The sequence below is a fragment of the Talpa occidentalis genome, unplaced genomic scaffold (genome assembly GCF_014898055.3).
Source record: "Talpa occidentalis isolate TD23 unplaced genomic scaffold, MPIMG_talOcc4v2.1 talOcc4.12, whole genome shotgun sequence".
NCBI lineage: Eukaryota > Metazoa > Chordata > Mammalia > Eulipotyphla > Talpidae > Talpa > Talpa occidentalis.
The window spans coordinates 78,846,200-78,869,683 of record NW_023601212.1 but is presented as its reverse complement, the minus strand read 5'-3'; the positions used below and the strand labels follow the sequence as shown (position 1 = coordinate 78,869,683).

Below are 23,484 nucleotides of genomic sequence, written 5' to 3'. Positions count from 1 at the left end.
TAAAATTCTTAGTTATTCTGTTCCCGCCCCTTCCCTCCCGCCCCCCGCCCCCCACCCCGGCCTCCACCCTCCCCCTTTCCATCCTTTGTTCCAAAACCTCATGCCCAGGCCCAAGAGCCTTGCTGCCATGCCCATCCTCTTTGGGAGAAGTATGAATGCGTGTGTCTAAATTAAAAGAAAAAAATATTTAAACATTTTTTAACAAAATAAAAATTTATTTTTGTATTTAAGCTAAATTGCCTTTTAAATTCCTTCAAGCTTGGTTCATTGAGGTGGTTAAGTATAAATGCTATTGACTAGGAATTAGCTGTAGAGTTAAGTTATGCCTGTGTGAAGAGGAGGCTCAAATGCTGTCCCAGGCAGCTTTCCTGAGGGACTAGAGCTCCTTCTGGACACATTATATAAAATGTAATTCTTATTTTATAAATAATGTGATGTAGATGTAACTAGTCCCCTCCCCCTTTGTGACTGAGGTTGAATGTGTTGTGACCGGGGACTGCTCCTCCCCGTCCCCAAGAAGAGCTCTGTTACTACCAAACTGTGTGTGGAGCTGAGGAGGGGCCTGCACCTCAAGTCCCAAATACCTGGTAGGATTGGAGGGGTGGGGGGGTAGGGCACGGGTCTAGAAATCAAGCTTCTACCTATACCTTATGTAAGGTAGATCCTCTTAGTTTTAGTACACTGAGCTAGTTTACCTCAGTTCCACAGGCAGGACACTTGGTCCAGGAACCCCCTTGAAGAGGGTGTCCTGGCATGGCCTGAGTGTGAGTGTGTGTGTGTACCTGTATGTGCACTGGACAGGAACGGGAGGCTGGGACTTTCCATACAAATACTTAATTCCTGTTGAGTCTAGTTGGAATTTTTAGTATGAATGTGAGATTTCTCCTGCTATGTCATTAAGAATAAAGAAACTGTGATCTATCGTAGACCTGTTGTCTTTTATTCTTGAGGTCAGCACTTCTCTCACCAGCGAGAACACAGCCCAGGGAAGGGAGGCAAAGCAATCCACACTGTCTTTCCGGCTGGAGAGACAAGACGACCAGCTCCCGTCCTATGGCAATAAAAAGAACTTTTCAAAACTGCTGCCTGGGTGTGAGGGCCCAAGCTAAGCAGGGAGGGGTAGGGAGCGGCTGATGTCTACATTTCTCCCACCCCACAAATCATAGCTGAGTACCTGCTACGTGCAAGGCGGTGTGCTAGGAGCAGCTGCTGCTTTTCGCCGCCTCTTCCTCCTCTTTGGGGTGGGGCTAGGACTAAGTTCTGGAAGTGGCGATGCTTCGGCCAATACTGAGCTACGAGAAAAGTAAATTAGATGTGTCGCAATCTTCCAGTATCTTCCAAGCAGGCCCCCATTCACTCACCTTGGTGCCTCTACCCGTTCGAGTACAGCAATGAAGAAGCCACCAGTGAGTGTGGTCTCAGGGGAGGCGCGGAGGCAGTGTTCGGCACCCTGAAAAGTGCTAAGGCCTCGGTGGGGCCAGGAGGGTAGAACAGGAGCAACTCTGTTGGAGAATAAACAGCACAGACTTCAAGTAACAGCGAGCAGCACCCCCTCCCCCCAAGAGCCTGGTGGACGGCACTACCTGAAGGTGCCCTGGCATTGCTGCAGGGCGTCTCGCACCACATCTTCATTCTCCTCTTGGCAAAGGGAACATGTAGAGTAGACAAGGCGCTGCAGGGATGGGAAAGTAAGCGCATGGCAGAGAGCTCGCAGCTGGAATCCTGCCAGAGCCTGCAAGCGTTCCTTGCTAGGTGGACCTGCCCCAGGTTCCTCCAGCTGTCTGGTCAACATACCTAAGGAAAAGTTTTAATGACAGACTGTCCTATTTGGTACTGATGTCCTTTCTTCACGGAAAAGAAGTTTTGCCCAGGGCCACAAAATGGTGACAGCCAGACGTACTCCACCCCTTCTACTCTAAAGTCGCTCTGGATCGTGGGGCCCATGCTGCTTCTCCAACTCACCTGAGCCGCTACAAGAAGGATCCAGCAAGATGTACTGGACCTGGCAATACCGCTGGTCTGATGGTGAGATTGCCAGGAAGTCCTTCTCAGCCAGCTCACAGCAAGAGACTCCAGCCCGGGCCAGTAGAGTAGCCATAGATGACAGCCTCTTGGCATCCAGGTCAAAGGCAAAGATTTTCCTAAAGAAGAGAACAGAGTTAAGCAGAATTTATAGAGTATCTTACAGACAATAAGGTACATTAATTTGAGAGCCAGAAAATAATGAGGTCAGCGAGAACTCGCCTGGGACTTTGCCCAAAAGGTTAAGGGATCCAAATCTCAAGTTGCAACCCAATGGGAAGCTTAGCTTGGGCTACATCATGAAATGCCCTGGGTCAAGGACACATTTGCTTCTAAAAAGATTTATTTTTAAAATAAAAATTGGGGAGAAATTGGGGAGCAGAACAGGCAGATGAACTGAAATACACTGCTGAGGGGAGCAGTGGGCGAGACAGGAGAGGTCTGCTGTGCCATGTGGGTCAGCTCCCTGGCCGGGGATCAAACTCATGCTGCAGTGGCTGGTATGAGACTTAACCCCTGTGCCACCAGAGAGGCACAGGAGGAAATATTTAAAGGACAGTCCTCCCAGTTTTCAGACATATCAGAACAGAGTTCCTTATTTCTTAGTAAATCCAGGTAAGACCCCATCCCCATCCTCTGACCATGGCACTCACCCTTGGTTCTTCAGAAGAGCAGCCAAGTGACTAGTCTTATTGCCGGGGGCAGCACAGGCATCAATGACATAAGAACCCGGTGGGGGAGCCAGCAGCATGGCTGGGAGACAGCTGGCCTAGCAGGACATAGCAGCTGCATGAAGCGACCCCAGGCTGGTCACTCTCCCACACCTGCCCTTTTTGACCCATCTTGCTACATACCTTATCTTGTAGGATGAGGTGGCCAGCTTGGTATAATGGATGTTCATGCAAATCTGTCTGGGCAGGAAACACCAGCAGCTCAGACAACAAGGGATCCAGAAGAAAACACTTCCCTTTGAGTACCCTCAGGTCCTCGAGGCTGCCAGGAAATAACATTTTCTCAATTCCTCCATGCCAGGCACCAGGCTGGACATTTCACAGATTACCACTTTAATTGTTCACTCATGCAACAAATGTTTGAAACTGCTAGATTTATTGTATTGTTCATTTTGCAATATATACAAAGCATGAATCCTTAAACTGTGCATCTGACACTAATAAGGTTCTATGTCAATTACACCTCAACTTAAAAAAGGGAATGCTAGGGCCTCCCTGGTAGTGTAAGGGGTTAAGCACCGCACTATGAAGCAATCCACAGCCTCTGCAGCATGAGTTCGATGCCTGGCCAGCCAGGGAGCAACCACATGGCGCAGCAGACCTCTCCTGATTCGCCCGCTGCTCCCCTCAGCAGTGTACTTCAGTCAGTCTGCTCCCCAGTCAATCTGTCTCTGGTGAATCCTCTCACCCCCCGCATCTCTGTCCTGTACTCAGTTCTTGTATGCATAAATAAATAAATCTTTAAAAAAAAAAAAAGGGAGGGTCTCCCCGGTGGCGCAGCGGTTGAGCACTGGGTTGCGAAGCTGCCCGCAGCCTCTGCAGCGCTGGTTCGATCCCCGGCCGCCGGGTGAGGGTCCCACACGGCGCGCAGACCTCTCTTGCCGCCGCCTGCTCCCCTCAGCAGTGTACTTCGTCGGTCTGCCTGTTCTGGTCCCCTGTCTGTCTCTGGTGAATTCTCCCACCCTCCCGCGCTTCTGACTGTACCCAGTGCTTGTATAAATAAATAAATAAATCTTTAAAAAAAAAAAAGGGAATGCTGTAGAATAGTCCAATGAGAAGTTTAAGCATATTGTTTTGGGAGCATTTTTCTTAAATCTTGAATTTTGAAAATGTGTTTTAACAATTTTAAAAAGGGTGCAAAGTTCAGAGAGAAGATGTATTCAGTTCAAGAAATGCTACAATTGTGGTGTCTGGAAAGCAGTGATGTGAACCTGAGAGTAGGAAGGCAAGAAAGTCTAGACTGGAAGATAGCTATCATCAGGTGAAAAGTAGGAGTTAAAATAGGGAAGAAACTGAAGGATACATTAGGAGACTACAGAATGGGATTCCCAGAAGAATTAATGTTTAAAGGATGGAGGAAGGGGGCCTCTCTGGTGGCGCAAGGGGTTAGGGCTCATCCCTATAAAGCTACCAGCAGCCACTGCAGGCAAGTTCAATCCCCAGCCAGGAAGCTGACCCACATGGCACAGCAGACCTCTCCTGTCTCGCCCGCTGCTCCCCTCAGCAGTGTATTTCAGTAGATCTGCCTGTTCTGCTCCCCACTGTCTCTAGTGAATCCTCTCACCCCTGCCCATCCCCCTGCACCTCTGGCCTACACCCCATCTCTTGTATGTATAAATAAATAAAATAAATCTTTTTTTAAAAAGGATGGAGGAAGCTAAGTCTTGGAAGGAGATGAAGAAATTATTGGAAAAGTAGGAAGAAAAGAAAACCCAAAGGTAGCCAACACCACCCCACACCTTTCTTCCTATGCATCCTTATCTCCCCAGTGCTCCCAGACACCCCCCCATATGAGAGTCGCCAGGCAGCATTCTAAACTCACCTGGAAGCCCGACCTTGGTAGGAAAAACCTTGTCTCTTGAAATAATCAATTACATCATCAGAGCAGGTCTTGAGGGTGTTCACCCGCACAAATCGAGGCACCTGGGAGGCTAAGAAGCAATCAGCAGTGAGTGGGCATGAACATGGCCTGCTCCTTTGAGGACTGGATGGCGCTCAGCCTCCTCCACAATTCCTTCCAGCTCACCCGGGCCAGGCTTGGATCCCTCCTCCAACAGGTCCTCGTTCCGGCTCACACCTCGTTGTACCTTGAGCCGGGCCAACTCAGCCTTCAGTCTTGCCTGGTGCCGGTCCAGCACAGGCTTCCATCTGCCCCCACCCCCTCTGAAGCCTCTTCCCAGCAACAGCTCATACACCAGCACCTGAGAACAGGAAACAGAAAAAACCCGGAGTATTAATACCTTGGGACCCCACAGAGCTGAAACCGCAGAAGTGACACAGATCACCCGTCCCGGCATTAACTGATCAAAGTGATGTGATTTGCCCACGATCACGCAGGCAGTGATCAATACGTGACTTAAATCTCGCGTCTTTCTGCCCATCCTGGACCCTTTCTTTCCTCAGGGGTCCTCACCAGCCGGGCTCTGGATCGCAACCCACCTCCCTGACAACGTCACCCTTTTGTTTTCCCTGAAGAGTCCCCACCGCCGCTCTTTTGCCCTCCTGCTTAGTTCGGCTTTGCCCCCAGGCTGCAAAGTAAAGCTTTCTCACGCCCCTTCCATTCGCAACCCGGCGCAGGGCTGCTCAGACTCATCTCAAAGGAGCGGCTCGCTCGGGTCACACCGTGGACGCGAACTAGCTAGTCCCGGGGACCTAGCGGTTCTCGCACAGGCCCGGCCCCCGCCGCGCCCCGCCCGCGCCCCACCTTGGCCAGGTGCGGCCGCAGCTTCTTCTCGGCGCGGAGGAGGCCGGCGCCGGCGATGACGGCGTCCAGCACGGCGGCGTAGCGCTGCGTCTCGCACACCAGCGCGTACAGCTGCTTCACGTTCTGCGGCCGAGAGGACACGCGCTGAGGCCGGGGCCGGCGCGGCCACCCCCACCCGCCAGGCCCGGACCCTGAACCCCGCTACCTGGAAGCGGCTGGCGTACACCAGCCCCTTGATGGAGCCCTGGCGGCTCTCCACGCCCGCCAGCACGGCCGCCGCCGCCGCGTACACCGCCATGCCCCGGCCGCGCGCCTCGACTTCCGGTTCAAAGGGCACGCAGGTCCCGCCCCGGAAGCCCCTCGTGGGGGGGGTGTATCCCGTTCTCGCGCACGCGCAGAGCCCCGCGTGCGGATCAAGTGTTTGCGCGCGCTTGTGTTTGTCTTAGTGGCCTTATGAACATGTGCCTCTTGTCTGATAGTTGTTTCCCTTTGGGTTTATGGTTGTTTTGGTCAACATGGTGTTTTCAGTTTTTTTTTTAAAAGATTCATTTATGCGTACAAGAACTGGGGTGCAGGCCAGAGATGAGGGGCGGGGTGTTGAGAGGATTCACTAGAGACAGATCGGGGAACAAAACAGGCCGATTGACCGAAGTACACCGCTGAGGGGAGCAGCGGGCGAGACAGGAGAGGTTTGCCTCGCCATGTGGGTTGCTCCCTGGCTGGCATCGAACTTGTGCTGCAGAGGCCGCTACTGCTTCATAATGCTGTGCTTAACCCCTTGTGCCTCCGGGGAGGCCCGGTGTTTTCAGTTTTGAAATCTTTATTTAAACAAATAGTTTCTGCCCTTAGTGACTGTAGTGGTGGGAAGGGACAGTGCAGGTTCTGTATGATTCCAGCAGACGGGTCAAGGAGGAATCCTGGAGCCCTCAGTGGCTTTTCAGGCTCTTATTGGGATTTTTACCAGGTACATGGCAGGCAGGGGTGCCCAGTGGCCGTGAGGCTGGCAGGCCTCCCAGCCCCCAGCAAGTCTCTACTCATTCTGGGCCCTCTGGCATTCTCTGAGGGTCTCTGCTTCTCTGCTCCTGTGGCTCTTTCGTTCTCTTCTGCTCCCGGCTTCTACTGGCATTGCCATGACGCTGCCCTTATAAGCCCAGTCTCTCAGCCCAGACATCTAAGTATGCCCACACCCCACTCCAGGTGTCTGCCATCAGGCATGCATTCAGGACTGCAAGGATCTATCCTCAATCCTAATGGCGGGAGAGCAGAAAAGCCTGATATGTCTTTTACCTTATCCCACAGTGACTTGCTTGGAGACCCCTTTACACCACCACGAAAGGAAATCAGGTGTGGCCTTTCCTAGCCTTTTCTGACTGGGTCAAAAGAGTAGTTGAGGGGAGTTTAAAGAAGGGATTATTAATAAAAGAATGGTCAGTTAAGGAAGCTACAGGGGCAGGTGCAGTAAGCAGGGTTAGCAATAGTGCCAGACCTGAGGGAGTGAGTGGGCCACCTGCCAGTGGGGAGAAGCTGCCAACTCAGCCCAGCAGGCAGGAAACTGGGAAAATAAGTACCTGAAATGCGCAGTCCTGTCCTCTGTTTCTTCCCGACCCTCCCATAGGCTGGACCCTACAGGAAGCCCGGCCCAGCCTCCCAGGACATGGTGCAGGGTGCAGAAGGGTGGCAGGTGCATACAGAGGAGCAACACTTTAGCCTAGTCATGGAATTGAAGGAAGACAAAACCCAAAACCCAGGCCTGGAAGTTGTCAAACACACAGGAACCACGGCCAAGTCCCGACAGACTTGCCTAAGGAAAGAAAAAACAGGCACCTTTTCGTTCAGACAGTTTATTACGTGCATCGATGGCAAAAGGGCGAACAAAGGTGCCAGCTCACAGCGTCCTTGTTGCACACACCAAGTCCTGCCACTGCAGTGAGTCACAGCATAGCCTGTTGCTAAGGAGCATCCGGAGGTTGTATGGAGGATGGCCTGGAAGTTGCCCCTCACAGCCCCATCTCCTCTCGTTCCTGGAGGGTCACTCAGGCTGTGGATGAGGCCTTGCTTGAGGGCCAGTGTGGATCCTTGCCAGGTGCCAGGGTAGAGCTGCCCCATACCAAAGACTCAGGTAGCTGTGCAGACCTCAGTAGCACAAAGTCAGGGAGCCTCTCACAATAGCACCAGGTCCTCGGTGAACTCAGCCCCCAGCATTGTCTCTCTTCCAATCTTTAGGTTCAAGAGAGACTTGGCTTGACCTGTGGACACCAAGGCCTGGCTCCACTGACTCCCGCAGAAGGCTAACAAACAAGCCCATACTGACAGGGAAGAGATTATGGAAATGTTCTCCCTATCACTAAATGTTTCAAGGGACACACGGGCCTCCTTCCAGTGAAGATGCCGCCGCCTCTGCGCACTGGAGCCAGTGGATGCCTCGCCTTCCTTTGTCCTGCAGGGCAGGGCTGTGGGCGGCAGCACATGATCAGCCTATGGCTTGGTGGACTGTGGTGGGACGAGGCGGCTGGGCCGGCCAGGTGGGGGCAACACCATAGGCAGGCAGTTGCTGCCCCTTTCGTGCCAGCACGTGTCCAGGATCGGGTAGAGCTTGCCCTGGAAGTCAGCCTGGAATGTGTAGAGTGGCCGCAGGTCATCAGGGCGGTCGGCGTCGAAGAAGGTGAGCTCTCCCTGCTCATAGTGCAAGTAGATGCCGATGCGGTGGGGGTGGCCAGACACAGGCAGGGGCACCCGCGGGCAGCCAAAGGCTTCATACACCCGGCCCTCCTTCAAGCCGACAAGCCACACGCCATGCTCTGGGGACTTGCTCAGCTTGCCCTTGCGACTGGCTGTGCCCTTGATGACCCCCAGGCGCCAGTCACTCTTGCTGCCCACCACCACTTCCCAGTAGTGGCGGCCGCAGGAGAAGCCCCGGCTGGCCAGGACACAGGTACTGTAGTCGAAGCGCTCGGGCTGGATGGCACACCGCTGTGCCAGGAGCCCACACTGCACCACCGTGTTGCCCTTGGACAGCTCCAGGAGGGGATGGGCAGTGGCAGGGTCCAGCTTGAGGGACTCAGGGGCTAGGAAAGATCAGACAAGGCATGTCCTCAAGCCACACAGAAGGCCGAACACCCTGCAGCAATGAAGGCCCGAGCCCCGTGGGAGAGGAACTGTGTCTGCCTCCTCCCTGTATCACAGGCCTAGTGGAACCTGGCACAGAGTTGGCACCCACAGGATGTTTGCTGAATGACTGAATGATGCCGGAGGGTGGGTGTGGGGGGGAACAGACAGCCGAAAGCTAGGGAACAAAGGTAAGGGGAATGGAAAATGGTCTTGACCTGCATGATGAGGCGGAAGTGGCTAAGGAAGGGCCTAGAAGACAGACTGTGGCATATGCCCCGCAGCTAAGCTCTCCAGCAGGCTGGAGACTCCATGACAAGGATAGTGTTTTTCTCTGATACCCAGCGGCCAATGCAAGGCCAAACTAGCAGAAGTGACCTCTTTGCTAGTTACCAGCTATCAGCTTACACCAAAAAAGTGCAAACAAGTTCCACTGTTCAGACTGCAGACTGTTCTCCCCTCCCCCCTTTCTCTCTTATGTAAACCCTGTTTTTGCCTTTGTTGCATGAAGTCAACCTACAGCTGATTGCCCTTATGTGCTAATAGTGAAGGAGCGATTAAATGTCTGAGTTATTTTTTGACACACACACAGAGAAGACACACAGGCTCACACACACATATGTATATCTAAACTCCACCACCCAGCAAGGTGGACAGGAATAGTCCCTCTTTACAGGTGGAAACTGAGGCTCAGAAATGATACAACTCTGTCACCTGGCTGCCCTGGAGCCCACGCTGTTTGGAGGAGACCCTGCTGTGTCCTCATCACCACCCCGTGCCAGCCCCCCTCCAGTTCTCTGTACCTCAGACTCGGATGCCATCGACAGCCGCTGCCATCCCTGGGTGCAGCCCTCAGTAAAGAGGAATGGGGCCTCACCTGGCAGAACCTTGTGGAACAGTCTTTTCCACACGGTCAGCTTGATGTCGGCCTGATGGAGGCCTGGCTTGAAGGAGATAGGGCTGAACGCACCCTCCAAGGGCCGCGCCTGCTGGAGCTCTGCTCTGGGGGGACAGTTCACAGTGATGGAGTGACAGTACCTTGTGCCCCACCCTGGTTCCGCTCAAAAGCCCGACCAGCCAACCACAGCTCAGAAAACTGACTCAAGGCGCCTGCCATTTCCTCCCTCCACTCCAGAGGACCTGCCTGCCACTTCCCTCCTCCCTGGAAGGAGAAAACACTCAACACCTGTGGTGCTGAGTGTATGTCGGGACCAACAGCATCACCTGGAGCCTGTGAGAAACGCACCTCTTCTTGGCTCCCACCCCAGACCACCTGAATCAGAAGGGATTGTTGTGGCCCAAGGTCTGTGTTCCAGTCGGCCCTTCAGGCGGCTGACGGATGTTTAAAGATCACTTCTCTGTATGGGGCATCCTAGCCCCAGCTGGAGTGGACACCGGCTCCAAATTGAGTCACATTCCCTGCCCATTTATTTAAACTAGTGCTCTAGCCAAATTGTCCCCAGGACTAAAGGAAGTGTGAGGAACAGGACATTTGTGTAAACGGGTTCTGAGGAAGGTTCAGGACCTACCCAATTGATCTAGAAAATGCCCCAGCCCCTCCCCACAAGCTGAGGTGGGAGTTTTGAGGCCTCTGGCCATCCCCACCTTTCTGGCCTCAACCCTCTGCCCCATCCACCCTGCAGGGACTTCCCAGCCTCCCTATGCTGAACCCCCAGGACTCAGAGTCTGACACGATTCACCATTTCACAGGACTCTGCCTGCCTGCAAACTGTCCTCGCCTCGTCTCAGCTATCCTGCCATCTCTGTCACCCACCCCAGCCCCCAGTCGCCTCTTCCTTTGGGTTATTTTTGTAGTTTGTGTGAACTTCAAGTATTCAAGGTCCTCACGGTGATGTGACTGTAGCTCACCATCCACCTCCCACCAGCCCACAGACCGCTGAGGGCAGGGCCAAGACTTGCATCTGATTTCCCTGGGCCCAGCAGAGCCAGATGTGGGCAGCTGCTCCTGAGGCACGGGAAAAACTAAGGGAGGAACTATGGGAATGAGAGGCCGTGCTTGTGCCGCCAGACCTTCTTGGAGGGTCCCCTGAGCATATTACCTGGAGGCCAAGGAGTGGTACTTCTGGAAAACAAGAGAGGGACCAGAATGGAAGGTTGTTAGGAAGGGGGGTGCTCTTGGGGCCCTGGGGGCTGGCATGGGGGACACTCTCTTGGCCACTCACCCGGATGAACTCGTGGTGACTCTCGTTATTGAACTGCTCCAGCACACACTCAGCCTGCACGAGCCGCTCCCGAGTGCCCCGAGCCTGTTCCAGCTGCATGTCCAGAGAGGCCACCAGGCCGCGGGTGTGGCCCTCTACCCCCTCCACGCAGCGGGCCTTCTCTTCATCCACTAGATGGTGCAGCTCCTGGAACTCTCGGCGGATCACCCAACTGAAGACATCAGACTCATTCTGGGACAGGAAGGTGGCCAGTCACAGCCACAGACACACACAACAGAACCTCGAAGCTCAGGCCTTGTTGGGCCTTCCCAACCCGGCTGGTCCTGGAACCTGAGTCCCAAGGCTAAGTCCAGCCAGGTGTTGCGATGTGTCCTGGGGACCCAGATGTGGCCGTGGGGCAGGGCACAGAGGCAAAGGACAGCTGGGTCCCAGTTCCGGTCTCTAATACAATGGCTCTAATCTCACCTTTTTCAGCCAGTGTGTACTTGAGAGTTTGCCTTATCACAGGATAAAGTTCCCACAACTGAAAAAGTCTGAAAGGCCCCACAAGAGCAGGCTTTGGAGTGAAAGAACCTGGGGCTCCCATGTGATCCTGAGTTCTACCTTTGTCATCACACGGGGGTCAAGCCACCTCCCTCCCAAGGGTGAGGAGGGTTAAAGTGGCTGCAGGATACCCGTATGCTGGTCCTGCTTCCTGACTGCCTGCAAGGCCAGGACTCCACACGCACCCAGCCCCGTGTGCCTCACTTAGGAATTGCACACAGCATAGCATTTCAGGTCTTGCCACCCACTAAGGCATGGGGAGGGCACCACCACGAGCTGTCAAGGTCAAGCAGACACAGGTGGCAGGGGAGGGTGAGTCCTGCCGGCTCTTTGGGCTGTTTACCTCTGGGGCTCGGGTTCTGGGTTATCTCAGTTCCAAGGACATGGCGGACACGAGCCAACTTGGAGACAGTGCTGAGTAGAATTCCCTAGGCGGATTTGCACATTCCCCGCCCCACCCTGGAATGCTTTGAGTTCTGGCTTTATATGGAAGGCATGGATTTCTGTAAAGGACAAATTAGAACTGGGCTTGCAGGAAAGAGCAGGTGGCAGGCCCAGAGCAGGGGGCCGCGGAAAGGGGACTCACAACAATCCGGGTCCTGTTGTTGACCAATTTGGCGATGTGCTCATCCACCTTCGCCTGCTCCCGCTTGAGGTCAGAGATGAGGACGGCCAGCTCCTCCTGAGGGCAGCACCAGCTGTGAGCAGTGGGCCCCTCCTGGTGGCCCTGGGCTTCCCCCTTCCAGGCAGCACCCCAATGACCACAGCACTCCAGGTGGCACCAGGGCAGGGACTGGAGTAACCAGAGCTGCCCTTGACCCCAAAAGAGGTAAAATTGTTCAAGAATAGTCCACACTGGGCCTCCCCGGTGGCGCAGCGGTTGAGTGCTGGGTTGCAAAGCTGCCCGCAGCCTCTGCAGCGCCGGTTCGATCCCCGGCTGCTCCCCGGCCACCAGAGAAGGGTCCCACATGGTGCGCAGACCTCTCCTGCCGCCCGCTGCTCCCCTCAGCAGTGTACTTCGGTCCTTCTGCCTGCTCAGCTCCCCGCTCTGGCTCTGGTGAATTCTCTCACCCTCCCCCGCTTCTGACTGTACCTAGTGCTTGTATAAATAAATAAATCTTTAAAAAAAAAAAAATAGTCCACACTGACAGCACTAATTGACCAGGCAGAGAAGAAGCGTCATGTTAACCCTCTCTGTGACGTGGAGAGAGATGCTAAGCACTGTTACAGCCATGCGGAGGTCACTACACAACACCCGCTGGGGCAATCCCCAGTTTGAAGTCCACGTTCCCTACATGGGGTGCTGGGAATGCTGCCCATTGGGTGGCCACCAGGTAATCTCTCTAGTCACCAGCAGGTCCAGAGCCAGTGGGCATGTGATCAAGAGTCATCCTGAAAAGTTGGTGCCAAGTGAGGCCAAGGATGCATGTGGTGGCCCAGGTTCTCCTGTATCCCTGCTCCCTGTGAAGACAGAATCCTCCCCTTGGGCCCAGCCTGGATTTGGGGTCTTCCCAGGCGAAGTAAAACTTATTTTTCCTGAGCTGCCACAGGCCCAAATCTGACCTAGCCTTAGGGGTACCAACCAGGACTCCCAGGCCACCATCTGGCTGCACCCCTTGACGGTAACCCTGCTAGTCTGTGGCATGGGGTGCACAGACTTGGGCTTAGATAGTTCCATGTTAGAAGTTAGTTCAAGAGCCTTCCAGAAGGGAGCCAGGTAAAGAGTAAAGCCAGCCAGAGTCGGATAAACAAGCAGAGTCTTCACTGATGCCACAAACACATTCTGAACATTTACTAGTTGCCAGGCACAGAAGTACCCCAGGGGATAAAACAGCCCCTGCCCTCACGTGCCTGAGAGCCAGTTAGAAGAGCCCTAGAAAAATGAGCGCTACAGAGAAAAACACAGCAGGGGAAGGGCTGTCACGTGACACAAGGAGCTCCCCATCACCAGCGGGGTTGCAAACCCCAGCACTCCTGGGGATGGGAGCAGTGGCTCCGAGCGCGATGAACGCCTGCGCGCCTGCCCGCGAGTTCAAGCCTGTGACCCTGTGTGCCAGGCGATGGCGCCAGGGAGCAAGGCGCGGGGCTGGGAGATCCCGGGACAGCCCCCCCCCCACGCCCCCTGCGCCCCGCAGCTGCCCTCGCTGCCCACCTTCATGCGGCTGTACACGGTGGAGGCGGGCGTGACCTGGTGGTACTTGTGGGAGCCCAGGACACCGCAGAGCCCGCAGATGAGCTCCTGGTCCTTCTCGCAGAAGAGGCTCAGCGGGTTGCGGTGGTGCGCGCAGACCTTGGGCTCCTGGTCCCCGGAGCGCCGGAGGGCTTCGATCACCCGCACCAGGGAGAAGTTGGGCGGGGAGCTGCTGCCGTCCACCACCTGCCGGCACACGGGGCAGCGCAGCTCCGAGTCCAGGTGGCAGGACAGGTTCACCAAGCAGCCCTGGCAGAAGGAGTGGCCGCACTGCAGCATCAGGGGCTCTTTGAAGACCTCCAGGCAGATGGGGCACTGAAGCACGGCCTGCAGCTCCCACGCCATCCGCTGCCGAGCAAGCTGGAACTCCGGTCGCTTCCCTCCAGGCTGCGTCCCTCCAAGCCTCTATTGCAGCCCCCAAGGGCAGCTGGAGGAAATTAGAGGGGCGTAAGAACACCAGTCCTGGATTCCATTCCTGACCCCCTATGTCCTTGGGCCTGTGTTCCCATATTCATGACAAAGGACTTAAGTGTCTGTGTTGGGGTGGGAGGGGGTTGGGGGAGGTCACTAGGAGATACATGATTCTACATTTTTGTACTCAGGATTTTGGAGGTAAGCCCCAAAGGGGTCATTTGGAGTCACACTAACAAGTTAGCCCCACTTCAAGGGAAGTGAAGGTCCTTGCCACCTTGGAGATGAGTTAAACTGGAAAGCAACTGTTGAAAGTGTTGGCAAACTTCCACACAGCTCCAGAAATCTGCGTTTACGAGACACCCCTGGGTAATTCCAAAGCAGAGCTCAGTCTCAGGACAACTCTGCTCCAGAGTGTCTGGTACCTAGGGGAGCCTTAGCCCAGCTGACCCCCACCCCCTGGGTAAACAGGCCGCGGAAGAGCAAAAGCACCAGGGCGGAAGGGAGAGCCTCCATGCTGGACTACCGGGCTTCTCACCACCCGCCAAGCCTCCCGCCAGCACAACTGACCTGATCGGCTTGGCCTTTTCTTTTGCCCAGGATGGGACAGGAGGCATGGAGACCTGGGATGGCAGCTGGACACCTGTTCCACTACCTGGTCCTGCCCCTTCTGCTCCTCCCCTTTCCCAGCAATACCCCTGTGTCCTCAAGGTCGCCCAGAATCAGGTGGAAGCTGGGCCACATCATGAGACTAGGCGGGTTCTGATAACTGCAGCGTTCAGGTGCTAGCCTTGGCGCTCATGGGGAGGGGCAGGGAATGTGGAGGAGGCAGCGCCCACACCTCAGACCCCAACAGGAGCAGACTGGTGCTTTGACCAATTCTCTCCAAATCTCTCTCCCTTTCAGAATTTTTTTTAAAAAGATTTATTTTATTTATGCATACAAGACCTGGAGTTAGGCCAGAGGTGCAGGGGGAGTGGGTGTGTGTGTGTGATAATTCACCAGAGACAGAGTGGGGAGCAGAACAGGTGGAGTGACTGAAATATACTGCTGAGGGGAGCAGCAGGAGAGACAGGAGGGGTCTGCTGCACCATGTGGGTCACCTCCCTGGCCGGGGATCAAATCGTGCTGCAGTGGCTGCAGATAGCTTTATAATGCTGAGACTTAACCCCTTGCACCTCCAGGGAGGACACTCGCTTTCAGAATTTTTATACAGCTAATCTTGCTGCCATAATATACTATACATGTTGTGTGTGTGGGGGGTGGGGGGTGGTTACTGATGGAAAAGACTGGAGTGGGAGAGGCTTTCAAGGAGTATGAGAAACAAAGGGGTGAGAACAGCAGCCCCCAGTCCCCAAAGGCCTAACACCTGTGTCTGCCAGCAGCGGAGGCGTCTTCTAGTGATCAGACCAAGGTCTGGCAGGGGCGGGTAGTGTTGTTAAACCAACAAATACTTACTGGGAACCTGTTATATGTCAAGCACAGAGCTGTCTATAAGGGTCACAGTAAAGAACAAGACAGTCAAGGTTTCTGTTCTTTTGGAGTTCGAAATACACCCAGTGCCCCATATGTAGTTTCAGCCCACACATTCAATGGTGGTCCCTTTGTGTCGCCTGGTGTAAGTACAGTTGGACTGAAAAAGGGGTGTCAGTGATCCAAGTCCAACACGACTGTCCCCCAATGTGACTGCTCATAGCCTGCTGGTGACCGACAGCCTTGCTGCTAACACAAGGTCAATCAACACATATTTTGTGTATGTTTTTCACTGAATTCTTACAACAGAGTCAGCCGAAGAAAACGTCCTTAAGAAAAGCATAAAGAGGGGCCTCCCCGGTGGCGCAGCAGTTGAGCGCTGGGTTGCGAAGCTGCCCGCAGTCTCCGCAGCGCCGGTTCGATCCCCGGCTGCTCCCCAGCCACCTGAGGAGGGTCCCACATGGCCCGCAGACCTCTCCTGCCGCCCGCTGCTCCCCTCAGCAGTGTACCTCGGTCCTTCTGCCTGCTCTGCTCCCCGCTCTGGCTCTGGTGAATTCTCTCACCCTCCCACGCTTCTGACTGTACCCAGTGCTTGTATAAACAAATAAATAAATCTTAAAAAAAAAAAAAAGAAAAGCATAAAGAAAAATTACATTTGCAGTACAACGTGCTTTGGGTTAGTACTGTATTTCTTGATGCCAGTGGTTACGTCCTCTGTTTGCCAGAATACCCACCCGTAAGTGGACCTGTGCGGGTCAAACCCATGTTGTCTAAGGGCCGCCTGTAATTTCTGTGACATTCACACCCACAACCTGGCTTAGAGAGACATTTCTCAGAACCTACCGCCATCATTAAGCAACACATGACTGGGGGGGGGCGTGGCTGGAAGCGCACTGGGGGGGTGAGATGGTGACATGGCAGTGAAGTAAGTGCTGTGCAGGAAGGAAACCATATGGTGTGGGGGATGGGAGCTGGAGGTGCCCTTTTAAAGGGGGCCAGGGCAGTGTCTCACAGGAGGCTTGATGCTGAGGCCTGTAGGAGACAGAGGCCCCTGGACGCCTGCAGTAGGGAAGACCCATGGTGGGACAGCAAGGGCGAAGAGCATGAGGCTGGAAAGAACTCAGTGTGAGCGAGACACAGAGGAGAGCCGAGGAGACGTGGGCAGCCGTGAGAGACCAGCAGAAGGCCGGAGGGGCTGCAGGGAGGCCCTTAGGCCACAGCAAAGATTTCAAATTTAATCTCAAAGGCAGTGGGAGCTGTTGAAGGGCCTTAAGACAGGGGCATATTGCCCAATTTATATATATAAAATGTCACTCTGGCTGCTATGTAGTTAACTGATCACTGTGGCTTCAATCCCTGGGCGAAAGATGTAGAAACCAATGACTGCTAGAAAGAGGATGGAGGCGAAAAGAAGTCCAAGAGGGAACCCAGAGTCCAAAAACTCCCAGGTGGAGACGCAGAGTAGCCAGGGGTCGGCTGACATCAGCAAATGATAGAATTACTTGGAGGGTTTGTTAAAACAGACTGGGCCCTGTCTCCAGAGTCTCTGATTCAGGAGTATAGGGGTGGGCCCAAGAAGCTGCATTTCTAACAAGTTCTAGGTAACACTGATGCTGCTGGTCTGGGGACCACACTTTGAAAAGCACTACGAAAGGCACTAGGCGGGGAGGCTTCAGGCTGCCCAGGCTAACATGCCCTTGTTTAAGCACATCACATAGTTAAACCTACAGGAATGGCTCCAAATCTCTCAGTAAGACTATAGAAAAGCAGAGGTCCCTGAGGCTGCTAATGCCTAGAGGTTAGGCAGGGGAGGAGGATGAGAAGGCATAGCCTGTGGGGTAGGGGCAAAATCAGGAGTGTGTGGTGACCAAGAAGCTGGGGTCAGCAGAATGGCCCCCCCCAAGATATCCAACCCTGACACCTGCATCTGTGAACATGGGGCTTAACATGGCAAAGGGGATTTTGCAGGTGTACTGAAGGTCATGGACTTGAATAATCTGGGTGGATCCATCTAAGCACCCAAGTCCTTGAAGCAGAGAGCCTCCTCTGGCTGGTGTCAGAGAGTTGTGGGGTAAAAGGGGGCACGAAGACCCCAAGCACAGTGATTCAGAACATCGCTGCTGACTCTGAAGGGGAGGGCCTGAGGGCAAGGACTGCAGAGGGGCCCCTAAAAGCTAAGGGTGGTCCCTGGCTGACAGCCAGCAGCGACCGGAGACTGGGGCCTAGAGCTGCAAGGAGCTGGGTCTGCCACCTAAAAGGGCTTGGAAGGGAATTCTTCCCAGAGCCTCCGGTCAGGCTGACTGACCCCTGGCCTTTAGCCCCATGAGACTGATGTTGTGCTTCAACAGATGGTTTGTGCTAGTCCTACCATAGTGACAACAAATAAAGAAGTCAGAAGAAAAAAGCATTTCAAATGTCAGAGAGGTCCACTTCATCACATGCTGACTGGCGTTCAGTCTCCTGAGGACAAAGGTATCTGAGGATGTGGCAAAAGCAGCCATCCAGTGAGCCCAGGAAAGTGGTACTGAAGGGAGTAGAAGAGAAAATGGAGAGTAAGGAGGTGGAGAGAGTTGCAAAGCCATTGGAGTCATTCTTGAGTTTTTCTGTGAAGAATAGTGCCCGGGCCACCTACAGCAGGAGGGATGTGGAACAGAGGGAAGCTTGCTTGCTTCAAGGTGGGAGATTTTAGGATATGTCTAAGCTGGAAGACATGGTCCAATAGTCAAGGTAAGACTGGCACTGGGGAGAGGCTACCAAAGGCATCTAGTCCTCCAGAAGAACAAGGGCCCAGGACCAAGGGGCAGGGGCAGGACCCAGGACCATCTTCCTCTGCGCCCAGAAGGGGACAGAGCAGATTTTGTGTATTCGGTGATGAGTGAGGGACATCACCTCTTCTCTTGTTTGCCTGTAAAGTGGGTCAAAATTGGGGCCTCCCTGGTGGCGCAAGGGGTTAAGATGCAACCTATGAAGCTATTTGCAGCCACTGCAGCATGAGTTAGATCCCCAGTTATGGAGCTACCCACATGGCACAGCAGACCTCTCCTGTCTCACCCGCTGCTCCCCTCAGCAGTGTATTTCGTTAGTCTGCCTGTTCTGCTCCTCACTCTGTCTCTGCTGAATCCTCTCACACCCCCACACCTCTGGCCTGTACCCCAGTTCTTGTATGCATAAATAAGAAAATATTTTTAAATAAATAAAGTGGGTCAAACTTTCTCCCAGCATAAAGGAGGAAAGAAAGGAGAATTAAGAGTTAATCACCCCCTGGTGCTGTAGGGTCAGGAATGGCCACTGAGCAGGTTTTCTAGGATCCCATGCAGACTGGGTAAAGGAGGAATTCTGGAGCCCTCAGGGGTTTTGCAGGTCTTCATTGGGATTACTAGGTACACGCAAGGCAGGGGTGCTGGGGGGGGGGGCTGAGAGGCTGGCAGGGCTCCCAGCCCCCAGCAGGTCTTCACTCTGGGCTCTCCCGCCTTCTCTCAGCTTCTGCTTCTCTTGCTTCTCTCTCAGCTTCTGCTGGCATCCCCGTGACGCCGCCCTTAAAAGCCCAGCCTCAGCCCAGGTGAATCCCATCTACCTATGCCCACACCCTACTCCAGGTGCCCGCCATCAGGCATGCATTCAGGACCGCAAGGATCCATCATCTATCCTGATGGCGGGAGGGCAGAAAAGCCTGACATTTTTCCTCACCCTACAGGTGCCCAGCCTGACCATTTCAAAACAGGGTCCTTTCCCTGGCCTGTCCCACTGCCCATCGCCGCCCCATGGCCAGTTCCCGACGCCAGGGCACAGTGTGCCCCAGACCTTCCCCACTCCCACTACCCACCCCACAAGCCCCTGCCACTCCCAGCCCACGTCCTCCTGTGCCCCCCTCAGGCCCCTGCAAGGTGCCCCCATCATGGTCCCCTGTGCCCATCATGTGTTCCCTTATGTTTTGTGCAAGCGCACACCACACCACGTGCCCCAACATGCTCCCCGCACCCCCAGGCGCCCCCTCCTGTTTCCGCATGCGCACCCTCCTCCCCCCACCCCTCCCTCCCCCCACCCCTCCCCCCACCCCTCCCCCCCACCCCTCCCTCCCCTCCACCCCTCCCTCCCCCCACCCCTCCCCACACCCCCCACCCCTCCCTCCCCCCACCCCACCCCCACCCCCCACCCCCCACCCCCACCCCCCCCCCCACCCCCACCCCCCACCCCCCACCCCCCACCCTCCACCCCCCCCTGGGCGGCCCTCACGCCCCGTGCTCCGCCCCTTCCCCTCGCCCCGCCTCCCACGTGCTCCGCTGCGGCCTGGCCCGGCCGGCCGTTTGGCGCCCGTTGTGGTGAAGCAATGAGAGGCTCCTCGTGGCCCCGACCTGGAACGCCGCCGCGGGGAGCCGCCGGCATGGTATAACGCGCCCCGCCCCCCTCCCCCCCCCCACTTCTGGAACCTCCCGCGGGGCCGAAGGCGGGGGCTGCGGGCTGCTCTGCCGGGGCAGGGGGGCGCACGGGGAGCTGGGGGCTGCCGGGGACGAGGCCGCTGGAGTCGGGGTGCGGTCGGAGGACCCTGAGGTTCTGTGTTTCCTTCCCTACAAGTCTCCGTACCAGAGGTTAAGTCGCAGGATGCTGGACATCTCGGGGGACCGGGGCGTGCTGAAGGACGTCATCCGGGAGGGGGCCGGCGAGCTGGTGACCCCCGACGCCTCCGTGCTGGGTAGGGCTGCGCCCGCGGGCGGCCGGGCCTGGCGATGACCCGGGGCGGCGAGGGTCTCGCCACGCTTCACTTTGGGGGGAGGGAGGCCATGCTTTCCCCCAAATTAACGTTTTATAGGGGGGAACTCACTGTTGCCATTGAGGATTGTAAGGGAAAGCAGGAAACCATCTCCCCTTTGGGGATGCCACGGTGAACCAGGGGCGCTCCCGGGCCCACCTGTCTGACTTCAGGGTGGGGGCCACTGAAGAACACCCGCTTGTGGTGTTTGTGTGTGCGCCTGAAGAGACTGGAGAGAGAGGGGTGAGTGTGTTGGGTCCGTTTTCTTCACGTGTCTCTCGCCTCGGCCCTAGTGAAGTATTCGGGATACCTGGAGCACATGGACAAGCCGTTTGACTCTAACTGCTTCAGGAGAACGCCCCGGCTCATGAAACTCGGAGAGGGTACGTGCCTGTTTAGAAGCCGGTTATGAAGGACTCCTCTGGGGAACCGATGAGGAAGAATGACCAGGATTGGAAAACTGTCCAAAGCACTGGCTCTTCAAGGTGGTTTTCCTGAGGCTGGGTTTTGCTAAACCATCAAGGCACTCTCCCACATCCCCGCACCCCAGACCTAGGTTTTGGGGAGCTAGCCTACCTGGCAGAGTAATCTTTGCATCCTGACGTAGTCACTGCATTTTCCTTAGTTCCTTTATCAAGTAGACCTCTTTTGACTGCTGCTACCCACACTGCACAAGGAAGAATCTCTGTCAGTGAGGTGGGGGGCATTGACCCTGGTTCAGACCACAAACCTGACAGACTTGGATGAGCTCCTGGGGGGACGAGGGGTGTCTTCACTGTGTTGCGGGTTTACTTAATGAAGGCACAATTAATTCCAGCTGGGATAATTGGGAAAGCCTGCATGGAAGAGAGGGGACATGTGAAATGAGCCCTGAAGTTTGAATGAGATTTCAGTCAGGGTGAGAGCCGAGCGTGGGGTGAGGAGGAGGCCATGGCAGGAAGGAGAGACAGCATGAACAAAGATGTGGCGGCCAGAATGCTGGGAGCCTAGAGAAGCTGGAATCTGGGTTGGGAGGGGAGTTGTGGTGGTAAACAAGGCTGTAAAGTGAGTTGGGGCCACAATGCAGGCACTTTGAACATTCTGGGGAGAGGTTTGCACTTAAGGAGCAAGAGATCCATAGCATTAAAACAGGATCCTGGGCAAGCTTCAACTAAGTTCTTTGTCCCTTCTTCCAGATATTACCCTTTGGGGCATGGAGTTGGGCCTCCTGAGCATGCGGAAGGGAGAGCTGGCCAGGTTTCTGTTCACACCGACGTACGCCTATGGAACGCTGGGCTGCCCTCCCTTGATCCCCCCAAATACCACTGTCCTGTTTGAGATCGAGCTGCTTGACTTCCTGGACTCTGCTGAGTCAGACAAGTTTTGTGCCCTCTCAGCTGTAAGTTCTGGGGCGCAGGTGTTGGCACTTTATAGATTGAGTTGGGGTTGTGTGTTTGGTGGTTTTGTTCCTTTGAGCTACCCAGGTAGCACCCCGAGGCTTCTGTGTGATGATGAAGCAGAAGGTAGAGCCTCCTCGCACCTGTCTGTCTTAGAAATGGCTCTTGGTGCACATTCTAGGCCAGGATCAGGTGTGGATTTGTCATAGACCAGCAGTTTCAGCTAATTTTTCAGTTACCTTTTGCCTGGTTCTCCCCACAAGGCAGTGAACATTTGCTTCTGAACATTAAGGTTGGTTTTCAGCAAGTCAAGCCTGGGTAGCTTGTAACTAGGGTGACCTAGTAATTTATCATCCAACTCAGGACACTTGAGAGCTAAAGGAACTGTTGACTGCATGGAATAGCAGGATAACTGGGACCTCTAGCCTCTGTCCCTGTAACTTAAGCATTACCTTCTCTTGTGGCCTCACCTTTCCATAGACTTGTGGCAGCAACCACATGTCCTCATTGCTGTGCTGCCTGATGCTGACAGCATAGCTGGGCGTAGGTGTCCAGTCCAGGTTGACATCTGCGCAGTGTCTTCCCAGCTAAGCTGGCAGCACCTCAAGTGAGAATCTGACCTTTTTCTCATCTTCCCACAATACAGCTTCTTTCAGATGCCTGGGTCATCCTCTGGTGCACTGATTTGACATCTGGGAGGAGAAGCAGGACATCATTTTAGAAGAGCTCTGTGTGGGGCCTTCCTGGTGGCCTAGGGGTTAAGTCTCAGTGCTATCACCTCTACCACCTGAGTTCCATCCCCGGCCACGGAGCTACCCACATGGCACAGCAGACCTCTCCTGTCTTGCCCACTGCCCGCCTTAGCCATGTATTTAGTCAATCTACCTGTTCTGCTCCCCGCTCTGTCTCTGGAATCCTCTCCCCTCCCCCATACCTCGGGCCTATACCCCCATTCTTCAATGCAAAAATATAAATTAAAAAAAAAAAAAAAGGTTCTGTGTGTGGCTCTGGTGTGCACCCAGAGCAGCTTGGCCAAGGAACAGCGGCGGGCCCAGGCCTTGGTAGCACTTACAATAAATGGTTTTAAGTCCTGATGCCTACTTGGCAAGTTCCACCAGCTTCTGATGTCATGGCAAACTGCTTCCTTAAGGACCATATCTGGGAGGACTAAAGAAGTAGACTTTTGGGCTCTGGTCTCTCCCACAGTGGTGACAACCTGCCGGCTCACAGACCCCTGTGCAGGGCCGCCTAGCCTGGTGCTTGGCATACACAGCCATAAATAAAAGTTCATAATCTTAAGGGAAAAAACAAATGATTCTGGTAATCCATTGTGACTCTGAGTGTCCTTGTCTTTGGTCTCAGGAGCAACAAGATCAGTTTCCACTTGAGAAGGTCCTAAAAGTGGCAGCTACCGAAAGGGAGTTTGGCAACTACCTTTTCCGCCAGGGTCGTTTCTATGATGCCAAAGTGAGATATAAGCGGGTAAGAATGCTTTGAAGTGTAAGCTTAGAACCTGAAAACACCCTTGTCCGAACATGTGGGCCTTGAGCCTGTCTCTCATTTTACCCCCTTGTTCTGATTGAGTCTATCCCTGAGTGTCTGGGGGTTTAACATTTTTATTTATTTTTTTAATTTAAAAATTAAATTTATTTTGAGGTGGCTGGTTTACAATGCTGTGTGTTTTAAGAACACAGGCTTATACCTCTTCAAAGTCATGTTACACATCACGCCCACCGCCAAAGGGCCAATAGCTAAAGATATATTTTATGCTTCCCTCATACTTAACAGGTGGAGTAGCAGTGTGATATTCTAGGATGCAGCCACCAGCCCTCAGATTGTAAGGAATATTGTTACAGCCTCGCTTTTAGAGTTGTTATTGAGAAGCCTATTTACTGCCGTCCTTTCTATGTGACGTTTTCTTTTTCCCTGTAGAAACTTAAGGATCTCTTCTTGTTGAGTTGTGAAAGTTCTTTATATATTATGCATTGTCAGTTCTGT

The 23,484-nt window shown here is 54.4% G+C and overlaps 3 protein-coding genes across 11 annotated transcripts in view; 1 reads left to right on the top strand and 2 right to left on the bottom strand.

The window, feature by feature from the left end:
• Positions 1-225: 225 nt before the first annotated feature.
• On the bottom strand, positions 226-5,766 carry NSUN5 (NOP2/Sun RNA methyltransferase 5). 2 transcript variants are annotated; one of them, XM_037506846.2, is made up of 11 exons: positions 5,663-5,766; positions 5,458-5,580; positions 4,780-4,954; positions 4,576-4,684; positions 2,877-3,015; positions 2,676-2,791; positions 1,963-2,141; positions 1,584-1,794; positions 1,362-1,502; positions 1,175-1,292; positions 226-1,051 (listed from the first exon to the last, which is right to left on the bottom strand). In XM_037506846.2, the coding sequence occupies exons 1-10, from the start codon at positions 5,753-5,755 to the stop codon at positions 1,178-1,180; spliced, it is 1,401 nt and encodes a 466-aa protein (XP_037362743.1). In that variant the 5' UTR covers positions 5,756-5,766; the 3' UTR covers positions 226-1,051; positions 1,175-1,177. The 2 variants fall into 2 exon arrangements, with proteins under 2 accessions (XP_037362743.1, XP_037362744.1); XM_037506847.2 differs by lacking the exon at positions 226-1,051 and having other exon boundaries at positions 1,209-1,287.
• Positions 5,767-7,288: 1,522 nt separating this feature from the next.
• TRIM50 (tripartite motif containing 50) lies at positions 7,289-20,497 on the bottom strand. 2 transcript variants are annotated; one of them, XM_037506836.2, is made up of 7 exons: positions 19,945-20,497; positions 13,441-13,906; positions 11,875-11,970; positions 10,746-10,976; positions 10,623-10,645; positions 9,440-9,564; positions 7,289-8,522 (listed from the first exon to the last, which is right to left on the bottom strand). In XM_037506836.2, exons 2-7 carry the CDS (start codon positions 13,822-13,824, stop codon positions 7,933-7,935), a joined length of 1,449 nt encoding a protein of 482 aa, XP_037362733.1. In that variant the 5' UTR covers positions 13,825-13,906; positions 19,945-20,497; the 3' UTR covers positions 7,289-7,932. The 2 variants fall into 2 exon arrangements, with proteins under 2 accessions (XP_037362733.1, XP_037362732.1); XM_037506835.2 differs by lacking the exon at positions 19,945-20,497 and adding an exon at positions 14,461-14,673.
• Positions 19,934-23,484, top strand: part of FKBP6 (FKBP prolyl isomerase family member 6 (inactive)) — a 19,605-nt gene continuing 16,054 nt past the window's right edge. For 4 of the 7 annotated variants that reach the window (XM_037506839.2, XM_037506838.1, XM_037506840.2 and 1 more), the window contains exons 1-4: positions 19,934-20,053; positions 20,404-20,493; positions 21,286-21,488; positions 22,849-22,968. In XM_037506839.2, coding sequence (XP_037362736.1) covers positions 19,963-20,053; positions 20,404-20,493; positions 21,286-21,488; positions 22,849-22,968 — 504 coding nt within the window. In that variant the 5' untranslated portion in view covers positions 19,934-19,962. The other 3 variants (XM_037506842.2, XM_037506843.2, XM_037506844.2) reach the window with 3 other exon arrangements.